This window comes from Numenius arquata, chromosome 8 (genome assembly GCF_964106895.1).
Source record: "Numenius arquata chromosome 8, bNumArq3.hap1.1, whole genome shotgun sequence".
Classification (NCBI taxonomy): domain Eukaryota; kingdom Metazoa; phylum Chordata; class Aves; order Charadriiformes; family Scolopacidae; genus Numenius; species Numenius arquata.
The window spans coordinates 41,433,886-41,447,846 of record NC_133583.1 but is presented as its reverse complement, the minus strand read 5'-3'; the positions used below and the strand labels follow the sequence as shown (position 1 = coordinate 41,447,846).

Sequence of the window (13,961 nt, the reverse complement as noted above, 5' to 3'; positions counted from 1 at the left end):
TTTTGCCTCTTGTGCTTTAGGTACAGCCTTGTGCTTGGAGACTATTGCAGGATGATATAAATAAAACTGGTTTTAACTGCAGTGCTATCACTTACTCCCATAGCAATTCTTTGTTAACCACTGGAAGACTGTATATGTAAGTACCCTGAACAAAGTAATTAGGTGCAATAGTTCTAGAATATTTTAGTTTTAGTTGGGGCTTTTAAAATTAAGTAACAATGTGAATAATTGAGTTAGCTGTACTTTTATTGCTACCTTATTCATAATTTAAAACAAAATTCCTAGAAATTAAAATTAGAGTTTCTGACACATTGTAATATTCTATTTCAGTGTTAATACAATTTTAATGTTGCTTTTTTTAAAAAGATTAAGCTGGATGGCACAGAATCAAGTAGTGAAATGCTACAACAAAATTGCATTCAGCAGTTGAGAACTCATATTCAAAATTTCTTTTTCAGAATCACTACAGCATTTCAATGGGATGATTCTTACGAACACGAAGACGCATATCAGAATGTGATTATACTTCAAGTGACTCTACACAGCAAAACTGCAGCATCCCATAGAGTTTTGCTGCTTTTTCATGCTCTTACCTAAGCAAGTGCCTCTGCAAACATTTGGTAGATGAAGACTCAACTGCACAGTGATGTGCAGGGTCCAAAGGAACCACACGATCCCTTTAGGCACACAGTACCCTTGCCTGCCACCATTTTTTATAAAACATGCAATGTGTAAAATTAATAAAGAGAATGTTAAGCCATGTGTTTCTTCCCCAGCACAAAAATGCCCAGAGGGAAATAATACCACGCAAAGCACTGCAGATCTCTCATCACCTCCCCTCCTGGAGCAGACCAAAATCAGAAGAGAGGTGTAAACTGAAGAGGAGGGGGGAAGGTAGATAACTCATGGAGAGTGGGATAGATCTCCTTTTTTTTTTCTTAAGGGAAATTGTTTTAAGTCCTCCAGAAAATCCCTTATGACACACCATAGAAAGTGCTGGAGAGAAACTGTGGCCACCACACAAGTTTGTAATTCTCAGTTCTTCTTTAAACCATCTGGCTATTTGTCTGTGCAGGGGGAGCCAGGCAGGAATCTTTGATTTTGACATTACAGAAAGAAATTTAGAAGTACCCTGAGTGAGAGCAGAGGAGAGCTGTCTCTTATTTCCCTCTCTCCAAACAAGGTTGGCAGTTTTGCTTCCTCTGTGCCATAACTGTACTGTGTCCAGGAGGAGGAGCTCTCTTCCCCCTCCCCTATAATATATATTTTAGCTCTAGCAACTTTCTTGCTGTATTTTATGACAGCTTTCATAAGAGAACACCACCAAATAGTAAACATCTATGTACATTCTTCTCCAAAAGTGGATATATTTTAAATAAATAACAATGATTAAACCATAGCCAGCAGAGTTTTTAAAAGACATCAGAAAAAAAATCAGTGTGCAACTTTCTGTGAAAGCATTTTCAGTAAACAATATTAGCAAATGTCATTGTTTCCAGATTTTGATTCTGCCAAAGCAAAGCAAAATTAGGTTCCCTAATTAGAAAACAAAACATTAACATTTCAAGGCATTTTAGTTGGCTGGCCATATTCTGCTTTCAGTACAGGAAAGACAATATATTAGGCAACCTCAATGACTCTGGAGTTGCTGTGAGGCTATTATGACATTTTCTTCACAGTATTTACTTTATTTTTCCTTATTTAGACCTGAAAATTATCCTGTCAACTTAAACTAGCATCAGTCTAAAGTTATTCACTCTGTTGATAAGCAAGATGGTTTAAAAATTAGGAATTAGAGGAAAAAAAATTCCTTGTTATTTATTCTAATCAGTTCTTTCAAGTCCTGCTACATGCTATCCCTTTCTCTACGTGACATACATTTGTCTGTGATGCAGAGAATCAAATGCTCTTTCATGTGGCATTAATTCAGGATTGGATAACTATTACTTAGGAAAGGAGAATGTGGCTCACACTCCTGCCTGCTATACTTCCAAAATGAGCAGGTCACCATCCTCGGAATAACGTGCAGAGCATGGGATACAATAACAGAAAAAAACTATCCCCCTTCCTCAATAAATCCTCAGAGAGAACTGCTAAGCTACCGGTCACAGAGCTATTGATTCGGACCCTGGTGAAGACTTGTCAATTCATTTCCAATGGACTCAGCAGCGTGATGCATAACTAGGTCAAAATTAATCACTTGCTGATGGCAAGAATCACTGATAAACATTCATGCAACTGTCTGGGTATTCATGCGTTTGATATGTTATCATCTCAGGCAAAACTACAAATGAGCCTTGCTGAGACTCTTTACAGAAAAAAAAATAAATAGCATCCCTCTTGAATAACGGCATTTTGACTCTCTTACTATGCTCTTTTACTTCTGTTTAGATTTACTGTGACACAGCTCAGTGTGAGATACAAACCACCACCAGCAAACAGATTCACACAGATGCAGGAGACAAGCAAAAAACCATGCAGAAGACCTCAGCTTCTCCAACTCCATGGGAAATTACTTCCCCTACAGTACTCAAAAGAATTAGAATATGCTGAGGGTCTGCTCAACAGCAGCAGTTTCACGGACAGGCACACCAGCTTTTGTATTATTCATTCTAAATTGACAGTATGACCTTGGTGTCAGCACCACGTGAACAAAGCATGCTTCATAACCGTGCTCTCACACCACTAACAGAAAAATGGAAGCTCAGGGCTAAGCCTTGAGTGCAGGTTTCTGAGGGAAAACGATCCATACCTGTCTATCTTCTGCTAAGATTTTAATTAATTTCTGTTTACAGGCGATTCCATAATGTTAAAGCATTGGAAAAAAATCCATAACAACTTTCTTGTGGTTTACAGTTTTCATTATATATATTAAATATTTTTTACCTGAAAATTTTTTTGTTCTGCTCTCATGAATATATTTAGAAATATTCAAAGTAGTCATCATCCTAAAAAAGATTTTTCCATGTTTGAAAACAGGAATTTGAAAAATTGTTTGTAGTCCTTCATAAAGCGGTTTGTTAAAACAAATACAAAAATACTACTGTAGTAGGTCAGGCAAATGATAATTTATCATATAATAATAACTTTATCATACAATTCTCCGGGTCAGCAAAGTATATTTTATGCTTTTACTGGACGAATCACATTTTTAAAGAAAAGAATGAATTCAAGTGAAATTCCCCATTTAAAACATTGCAGACCTGCACAGAACGCTGCTGCCACACTGCATCTGCCTTTGCTTCAAATCCACACACAAACACCCATGTGCGCTCTTGCGCACATACGTTTATTGCCTTATTTGAAGATGCTCAAAACGGTCCATTCCTGATATCCAGGAGAAGAACCTAATGATGCGCGCTTTGAGAGAGTTGCGTTGCAAAGGATCTTCTTGATTGTTACTAATACCTTGATTCTGTAACACCTACAACACGCATATTTGAGGAGGTCACATTGAATATATTGTTCCATGTCCTCTGTTTAAGTATTATTTTATTTGAACGTTAGATGTGGTGATCACAGTTTGCATTCAAACAGAAATAATTCCTGTACTGTGCCCCAGAAACATATTTAAGCAAAGGAGTAGGGCATGAATTCAAATGCTTGACATTGCAACAAAAGTGCTTATGGTCTTTTATGAGCTGCCTCTCCTGGGTATGTGTTTCTGTGTGTGAAACAATGTTGTAATGTATCTCCTTTATGATACTGTATTATCAAGAGAGAACCACTGTGACAACGGAAACCTGAAAACCTGCCTATAAGCTAATGTAAGCATGCGGACTCTAGTCAAGCCATCCTGGAGATACACACACATATATTAAAATACTGTTATGGATACCTACGTACACTTTCGGACATCAAGAACAACAGTATTTGGATACTTCCCAACTAAAATATTTTCGAGCAACAGAAATAGACACAAACTCTCTCCTGCACTTGCCCACAGTTGGATGAGCTAAAACATCTTTGCATTTTGCTGTTAGCCTGTGAGCTCAGCAATGGGCGATCAGTCTCCCCGGAGAGCCCCAGCAACCAGAGCGGACTCCCTCAACCACGCTGAGTGTACACAAGTGCATGTACCAATGAGAGACGACTTATTAAAAAAAATGCTTAAGACCAAGGAAAAAGCAGTAACATTGAGAATTAAAAGTAAAAATATCTTTTTTCTAACACTGTGAGGAAGCTGTTTTATGTCTTGTAAATAATCAAGATGGAGTAAACGGAAAAAATATTATACCTTAAAAACAGACGGGAAAAGCTTCCTCAGCTCTAAAATACTATCAGAAGCCATTGCAATATCTATAGAATCATAGAATCGTCCAGGTTGGAAGAGACCCTTGGGATCATCGAGTCCAACCATCTACACTACACTACAAAGTTCTCCCCTATATCATATCCCCCAACACCACACCTAAACGTCTCTTAAACACATCCAGGGATGGCGACTCAACCACCTCCCTGGGCAGCCTATTCCAATGCCCGACCACTCTTTCTGTGAAAAATTCTTTCCTAATGTTCAGTCTAAACCTACCCTGTTGGAGCTTGAAGCCATTCCCTCTCGTTCTGTCATTAGTTACCTGTGCGAAGAGACCAGCACCAACCTCTCTACAGTGTCCTTTCAAGTAGTTGTAGAGAGTGATGAGGTCTCCCCTCAGCCTCCTCTTCCTCATACTAAACAGTCGCAGCTCCCTCAATCACTCTTCATAAGATTTATTCTCCAGGCTATACTTAGTGTTGTTAAAATTAATCATTACCACCATTACCTTTGGCACATAAAAAATAGACCAAGAATTATAGTGTCAAACAACAAGATTTTTGAGACGGTTAACCCTGATAGTCACTAGCAATTGGTATGATAGGCAACAAGAACATCACAAATTGTAAGAGGAATTCCAAATACTTATCACCATTAGAACTTAGAAATGCCTGTGTCAGAGAGAGAGAGGTATTCTAAACTATCTGCTTCTAGTTCACAGTCATGCTGGAGGGTCAGTCCTATGGATGGAGTTTAAGAAACCTCATTGTAACAAGGAAAGGTGACTGTCTTTGGGAACATGGCTTGGGCATTGCTGACAGAAGTAGCACTATGAAGGAATGCCAAGCAAAGACCTTGGGGATAAATGGAGCTTATCTGTCAAACAGAGCACTGCAAAGAACCGACCGTGCAAATAAGTAATATTGAACAGCTACTGAAAACACTGATGATCAGACACAGTAATCGTCTCATCCCACAGGAGATGAACCATAGTGTCTCTCCTAACCCAGCACTTCCTCCTAAAATGTCTTACCTCAGTATTCTATCTACTGCCTCCCTTAACCCTAAAATCCTCTGTGTTCCCTTTGTATTTGACTTTTTTTCAAAGCTAGAATACTTATTTAAAAATAATAAAAAATATATATATATATAAAAGCTAGGAGAGTCAGCAGCTACAAGAAGATGTCTATGAGCCCTCTGTAAGCCCTGGCCAATTTCAGATGACTTTAGCATGAAATAATGTCAGTCTCCCCTGAAAAAGAAAAAAGAGTTTGTGACTGCACTGGATGAAACTGAACTTTAAACTGTTCCAGGTACCACCCAGAATATTCCTATTTCCCAGTAACTCTTGCAAAAGAACAGGAGTCTCTAACCTTGACTGTGGCACAAAGAGAACCTCCTCTCTATAGGAGAGTGCCAGCTAACTGAAACGCAAATTGTCTTGTAAGAGATGAAGAAGGTCAGAGACAGGAGAGAAAAAGGAGCAGATGGGTGAGTGATGAGGTTTCCTGGCTTTCATTCTTTTCATTAATTCTGAGGATGGATGTAGTTAAGGTGAAAGCAATAAGTCTGAATTGCTGAGCCAGCTCTGGCAAGGATTCTTCAAGGAGACACTCTGCAACTATGGCTTATTTGAGTGCATGACAAGTGGGTACCCATGAAGAACAGCTTAATCATCTGCATGCACCACAATTAAATAGAAGTGCCATGCAAACAGTGATCTACCCTTGTCATTAACCAGCTCAATTCAGAATATTACAAGTACACATATTCCTATTTAAGTGCACTTCAAATGTAGCTCTTGACCTCCACCAGAACTCAGACAGTGGCAGCATGGAGACCATGCCAAGCATGCCAAGAACATTCATTGTCCTGCAGGAAAAAGCACTGGAATAGCAAGTAGCAGATCTGGAAGCACAAAAATAAGGTGCTTCCAGGTCTGTGTGATGCACCATGTGCTTATTCATTTACGGGTTAATTTATAACAAAATTGGAGTGAGGTCCCATCTGGTGGTCATTTCTAATGAAGTCATTCTTTAAGACAGCATTCTTTGAATCGCTCGCTCCCAGATACCTATATAGCTATTATTTTTAAATATCAATAAGAGAATTGCATTGCTTCATGCTAGCACTGCCTTAGCCCACGATAACTTCAGTCCATCAGGATTTGTGTTACTCTTAGTAGCTAATTTCTGACAGTAAACTGTCTCTAATACTGATACAGGAGCTTTTAGACTGAGAATAAGGAAAAACATATTTAAAATAAGATAAATGTAAACATATATGCATTTAGAATATGGAACTGGGACAGCCATAACTGAAATGTAGTGAAAAGCAACCTGCACGTGGCTAAAGCAGGCAAAGACAAGTAGCACGCAAATTATTTAGCGCCCCTCTCTCCAGAGGAGAACAAAGGATGTAAAATAAGACAACAGTTAAAAAGCAAAAAGCAAAGACTAAGTTAATAATTCTTGTAGTGATGGTAGTTAATTGAGATGGCTCAATTTAGACCTCAGTTCCATGTAACTATTATTCTTAGTGCCTTTCATTTAACAGGGTCTGGCTTCTATCTAAAACTTCAGACTAAACATTAAAAAAAAAAAAAAAAAAAAAGAAAAAAATCCATAAAACCTCAACACCTACATGCAAGTACTCATGTGTAAGTAATTCTTCATCAATTATTTGCTAATTCAAATTTAAACTTTCTGAGAGTGGAAACAGAAGAAAGCATTTCCCAACAAAAAGCAAAGTCCCCACATTATCATCCTCCAATCTCATCCTCTTTGTCTGAATAGGAGAAAGGCTTTGTAACATAGACCAAGATAAATCCATACACTAGGATCTCACTAAGTGTAACACCCTGTGGACAGGCCTGGATTTAATTATCTAGAGAGAAGTTCCATGACAGCAAACAGCTACCCTCTACTCCCATAGGAATATTGGTTCAGATGGAAAGAAGCTCTTTCATATAATAGAGTCCTGGGCAGCTCACAAATAGTGGAGGTCATCCTCAAGCAGAGCAAACATTATTCCTGCCATCACCCTTCCACACTCTCCCATAGCTTTCCTCAGAAAATAAAATAAAAATTTCAACAGCCAGAGAATGTGCATTTATTACCTATAATGGCTTTTGAGCCACAGAGGTGGCTTCCATTGCAGGAGAGCCTAGCGCGTAAATAAGATATGCTTTTGTTAATGTGGTATGTCCTCAGCCAACTGACATCTTGCTTTGTTTTGACATTTTACAGAAAGCTTACTGAATGGATTATTTTGAAGATACACATTCATCATCTAAATGCTTGTTCAAGCAAATGAGACTCTGACCTCCTTACGACAAGATATCAGCAGAAGTAGCTTAGAAACATTCAGCTCCAAAAGGTGTGTTAGATCATTCTGAAAAGAAATCTTCTTTCCCTTCAAGGAAAGGAATAACAAACCCAGGGTGCTAGCAGCAATTCTTACCAAAGGACAACTTCCACAACTTCAAATGACTAAGATTGGGAAGTGGTTAAAAACATCTCTTCTTATGTTTAATATGAAAAAAAGTATCAGCAGTAATTTGGATTTAAAAGAATGCCATAGAAACCTACTTTTGGTGCCCTACCCAGTGTAGAATTGTTTACTATCTTCAAACATGGGCGTAACACAAGAGATTTTAACAAATAATGGCAGATAAAGTCATTAGAAAAAACAGATTTGTTTCCAAACTTTGCATTACCAGTTCAAACTTTCCCCCTGGTAAAAATGCCTAAAATATTTTCTTTATTTGGCTATTTCAGTGCTTCTTTGCTCATAAAATTGCCCAGACATAATCTTACCTAACACTTACACAGTACAATATCATCTTCAAAAAACACAAATTTTTATTACAGGAAACTAAAATTATTTTTAAACACATTACGATACTTACTCATGCAAAAAGTCTTGGCATATCCAGGAGATTATCGCTAGCATGTCCTAGTCCAAAATCCCATTTTCTTTGGCAAGAGATCATGGCTTTCGTGCAGTTACTGTATGACCTGTGGTACTCTTTAGTATTATCATATTCATTAAGTTGTTTGCCCTGCTAACACAGATGCCAGATCCCCAGCATTTTCAAGTAACTGATGAGAAAAGCCCCACAGCTGATCCAGAAGGGACTGCTCCACACTAGTCTGAGGACATAGCCCAAAGAACTCCAATAAATGCCACTTGTACCTGAATTGCATAACCACTTGGGCTCAGGACTTAGAATTTCCTTCTAAGCACTTCAAGCTCTGTGGACTCTCAAAGCGTTATTTAAACTTACTTGAGTAACACAAGGAAAGAGGGCCTCAGATCTGCTCAGTACGACTCCATGGATTTAGCAGTGGCTACAGCAGTAAACTGGACTGATATGTAGCCATTGTTCTTGGAGGTGACATGAAGAGTCTCCCAAGGAGTGTCTCTGAATTAATTCTTCCCTTCTTTTTCCTTAGCTACCATGCCTCCTTACTTTAAATCTGATTACTTTGGCACTGTTGTCAAGACAGTTTGGGATCATCCTTCCAAGAAAGCTACGTTTTAATTGTTTTTAAAAAAGTCAGACATTACCTTTTCTAAAGGGCTTTCTACTCGGGGTATGCTGATCATGGGCATCTGGGCCAGATTATCCATATGAGAATGCTCATGTTCTGGCTGACGTCCTCTGAAGTTATTTACCACACAAACAACCTAGAAGGGATTAGAAGATAAACAGAATAGCTAAGGAACAACTTGGTTTGTTGAGCTTTGATCCTGGCATCCATAATTAGGCAGAACTCACACCAGCTTTAGTCACAGCTTACAGTAGAAACACAGAAATGTGAAGTCTGTGTTTTAGAGAAAATTCTTAGGTAATATTTCAAGACAAAAGACTTTCAAACAATTCATTGTTCCACGCATCATCTGAGAACCAAAAAACCCTGTTATCTAAAAGCAAATCCATTACCAAAGCTGAATAATAGAATACCAGTTATAAGCAATGTCATGAATAGATGTCCAGAGCACATGCAGCAGAGTAAGGCAATAACTTTAAAGTCCTACGAAGGGCTAGTACCATGTAAGTTTTGACCAGCCAAGACTGTCTCAAATGAGTGAGAAAGGAAGAATAAGGAGCAAGGATCACCCCCAGGTTTGAACTAAACTCTAAACTTGCTCAGGGCAGCAGTGACTCTCACACAGGGAATTAGGAATGTGATATATACGAGTTTGTTAGTGTTTCTACTAATTAATACACTCAGCAAAGCAGCAATGCTTGTCCATTTTATTTCCTTCAAAACACAACTAAACTTGATGTGCTACTCGAAGGAGTTTATGCAATGTACATCACAGAATGCTGGGACAGATTCTCAGTCTATTCTCTTTTATGACTTAAGGGGCACAGAGTGGAAAAACTTCTTAAAAACAAACCATCAAATACAACTCCTGGACACCTTGTGTGGAAGGGAATGTTTGGAAGTGCGAGCAGGTATATTTAAAGGAGACCTTAAAGCTGCACCCACATTTCTCAGAGGAGTGAAAACACCCACCTCAGCCACCCCAGGAGAGTTCTCAGCCAAGCCAAGTCTTCAGATCCAAGATCTTGAGATCAAGACCTTCAGATCCAAGAATCAAGCTCAAAAGTGTTTTCATGGGGAAAAAATTCAAAGATGTATTAAGTACTATTACAAGCTGCCAGGCAGACAAACTTGCAGGCAGCAAACAGCAGTGACTATTCTATGCCATAGTCTTGCACTGAAGTTATCAGTGAAGGTGATTATTAATATATTAGCAGCAGCTTTCTGACACAGACACTAGTCATTGTGAATTGCGACTAACCAGTTTTGGAACACAGTTCCAGAAAAGGAAAAGGCTAAACACGGGTTTTATTTTTGGTACAGAAAAACATAAAATTTCAATGTAGACCTGAAAGAAATTCAGTCGAGTTAAAGCTGGAAAAGAAATGCTACTTATTCTCTGATCAGTGTAGATATAATTATACTCAATTTAAAACTTTATACATGAAATCATAAGTAGATGTTATTCTGAAGGATATACACTTGCTTAAAGCGAGGCTTGACTCAAAAATTCTTGCTTGAAATGCTACAATCTGGTTTGTAAGGAAGTCAAAACAGATCATTTGATCAGTCCTTTCTTGGCTTCACATTTCTGAGTATATGTAAATATAACTAAGAAAACTGATAGTTAATTAAGAACAAAAATTAGAAACACCTCTTTTGTCATTCAATTGTCTGAAAAGTCAAGGCTACCGATATTGTTTTAAGAGATACAAAATTATAAAATTATACACTGATTTTTTCAAACAGAAGTGACATACATATACACTTACCAAAAATACTGCTATAGATATTCCAATTATAAATCCTGCTATTACATCTGACCAGTGATTTCGATACTCTGCTACTCTGTTGATTCCAGTGAGGAAAGCCAAGCACATTAAGCCCAAACACAGAACAGGTTTTGCAAGCCTTGTTCCTCTGGCTTTTACTGTGTTGGTGATATACATCTGAAAATTAGAAAGGAAGAAAATATAAGACTGGTGGAGATCTCCCACTAATTGGTGAATAAAATCTCTACATTTTGTTTGAGCAGACTATGTGTATTTACTTTTTCTTTTTTTTTTTGGTAAAGAAACAAGGAAGTAGAGTGCTAGATAAAGTCATCACACCCTTTTCTAGGGATGTAGAAAAAGAATTAGACCATACAGCAAAGTTACATTTTACATGAACCTGAAAAGCCCCTAAAAGAACAGGCAAATCAGACAATCCTATCCTATTACTTCCAGTCTATGTATTTATTTGTGCAGAGATGTAAAGAGTCTAATTTTTCACTGTGCAGCGTTGACAATAATAGAAAAAGATCTTTACACTGAAAGGGGCTACATCAAGGCCATATTTTTATTAGCAAATGCCTTTCTTTCTCATAAACAACTTCTCCATGTGATTAACTAGAGATTTGTCAAAAAGCAGCAAAAATTGAACTAAATCCCTGCATCTATTTTTATAAATAACGTTATAGTTTCAACCAGCGCTGAGCCAATACACCCCTGTACTTCACAGATGGTGACCAATCCCCCAGCACACAAACCAATCTAAATGCAGAAACTTTTATGCTTCAGACTCCGAGAAATCAATCTGCCCTACTTGCAGTCTACCTCTCTCTGTGCAATACTACTGAATTAAAAGCACGGCCTGACAACAGAGCAGCTCTTCTGTCCTAAGGGTGCATTAGCGACTACTAGGTTCAAGCCAGCACTTTCCAAGCTCTGATGTGCCAATGGAAGAAATGAATACCAAAGCTTTGAATTTCCATTCTCCTGAATCTTGGCATTAAGGCTGCTTGAAAGTTCCCCCCTGAAAAATTGTACTTTAAGTAACAAGATTTTTTAGAAAAAAAAGTATGTACTTTCTGCAGAAGAAGAATTGTTTCTGCAACTAAAGCACTGAAATCCCTAAACCCTTCACATTTAGACAGAGAGTTGAAGATTTACATTGAAGAACGCAAATATTTTCTATGGAGTTTCACCGGAGATTCCAAGTATGTAATGCCATCACTTTGAACTGCAAAGGGAAACAGATGAATCTGCATTGAAGAACCAGTAGCTTTTTGGCCAATAACTGGGCAGTCCTTTCATTTTTTTTGTAATGTCTGAAACCAGCTGAATTTACTGGGTGATCAGTTATGAAGTGCTGCAGTAATCAAGTCAAGAAGAAGTTTAGGAAGCATGGTTACAGTCACAATAAGTTAAGCGAAGTGGTGGTCAGAGCTTGTCTGAAAAGAGCAACATCTGCCAGTAATTTTGTTCAAAACACTAGAGAAAGATCCATGGCTTAGGGGATGAATCAACGCTTAAGAGAGAAGAAAGTTAAGAAGAGTTTTAGGGTGTATCTCCAAACTGTATTTCTCCTCTTGTCTTCCTAGACCATTTAAGAAATGGCATTTTTCCCTTTGCTGACTATCCTTTTATCTCAGCTCCTTATATTTTTGCAGGCTCTCTTCAGTGAGTTACTCTTACCGTGTGGAATGCTGATAAGACAACTGCAACTTTAATTTCCAGCTTTATAGCCCCATTGGTTTTCTTCAAGCTACAGACAGAGCAGTACATGTTAAGTTGCTCAACAACACTCTATTTTAGTGACTCATCCTACTCCTGGATAGTACCACCATTATCCACATTCACGCTACATATTAGAACATCTGGTGCTCAGGAAAATATTCTAATATTTTGAATACACAGCAAGATTACCAAATTTCAAATACAGCTTGGGTAAAGCTGACACAGGGAAGTTGGCAGGAAGCTATCCTGCATTTAATTCTGTATTGTGGGATATGAAATAAAAATGACTACTAAGAAGGGAAAATCAACTCATAAAAAGAGTGTAGCTTGCTTAAGACAGGTCTCAGTGATATATTTCAGTGATCTGTAACACCTGGTCATTGCCCAAACAAGTTCTCAATTTTTATGAAGTCAAAACACATTATAATACAAATACCCAACTCTGCAGTACCTCAAGTCAAACTTCAACATTTTTTATACAAAGCTAAACTGAAAAGTGCTCTGCAGAAAATTCTCAGAATTTTTTTCACAATCAAGCATGTGCTTCAAATCCCTACTCAGACAAAGCACTGAGTGAGCAGGAACAACTGCAGACTCATGCTGTGCCTCACGTGAGTAATAACTAGCCCCATTTGCTGAGCCCCTTCTTATATGCGCAGTCAAGACTGTCATGTCAGTCCATTATTCACAATAAGCTGAGAGTTCTGCCAGCATAGGTGCCATTTCTATCTTTTCTTTAAAGAACAAATAATACTGTGCTTAACATCAGTGGTATGTTAAAATATATATTAAAGAATCAATAGAAACAGGGTAAACTTTTCCTGAAACAATGTAGTGAAAAGTCTGTGTATTTGCAAAACTCTACATAACAAATGTAGACTTTTCCAAGGCAGGATTCACAGATGTCCATTTTTAAACTTGACCCCTTGCAGCTCTAATACAATATATTAACACAGTCAACTACGTCAAAGATCTGATTTGCATTAAGAATAAAATATAATTAAGTAGTTGTTTTCTTCTTGATTCTGGAAGAAAAGCTATTGAACAGCACACTCAGTAATTGACAAAGAATAAACATCCTGAGAAGATGACAGGATTTTTCTTCTCTTACTTTTCATAAATATTAAATGCAGTATCAACAAAGGAAAATAGCACAATGATTTAAATGAGAATGAATGACAATATAATTTTTTACATGGTTAAAGATGTTTACTGAACAAAAACATCTCAGTTCCTTTTAAGAAAAGAAATTGGGAGAAGAGAAATCTAATTAAAGAAATATTTTAAATTAGTCAGCAACAAGACCAACAGCAGTAAAGGTCAAGGACTGATACAGTAGTTAGAATTAATTATGCAGGCTGCACATTCTCCTGCAACATCAGATCAGCGGTGAATCTTCTCTTGAAAAACTCCTATTGCTTTTCCTTTTCCTGAAATAAGGTTTTAGTATGAAAAGATATAAAGGTGATACCAGCAAGTAGACACTGGCAGAGAGTCATATAAGGAGGTGGATGTTATCTGATCATTCTATATACCAATATTTAGTAGATTTTCAGGAAAACACAAACATTTCACCTTCAGTCTTCAAGATGCTGAAAGTGAGGTCTTCAGAGAATCTTGTAAATTGAAAGTAAAACTTTAATTGAAATA

At 37.6% G+C, this 13,961-nt stretch overlaps 1 protein-coding gene across 2 annotated transcripts in view; it reads right to left on the bottom strand.

The window, feature by feature from the left end:
• The window catches only part of PLPPR5 (phospholipid phosphatase related 5), a 90,766-nt gene that overhangs the window by 47,001 nt on the left and 29,804 nt on the right, over positions 1-13,961 (bottom strand). For both annotated transcript variants that reach the window (XM_074151297.1, XM_074151298.1), the window contains exons 4-5: positions 10,584-10,760; positions 8,828-8,947 (exon numbers count right to left, since the gene is read on the bottom strand). In XM_074151297.1, coding sequence (XP_074007398.1) covers positions 8,828-8,947; positions 10,584-10,760 — 297 coding nt within the window. The remainder of the gene's footprint in view (positions 1-8,827; positions 8,948-10,583; positions 10,761-13,961) is intronic.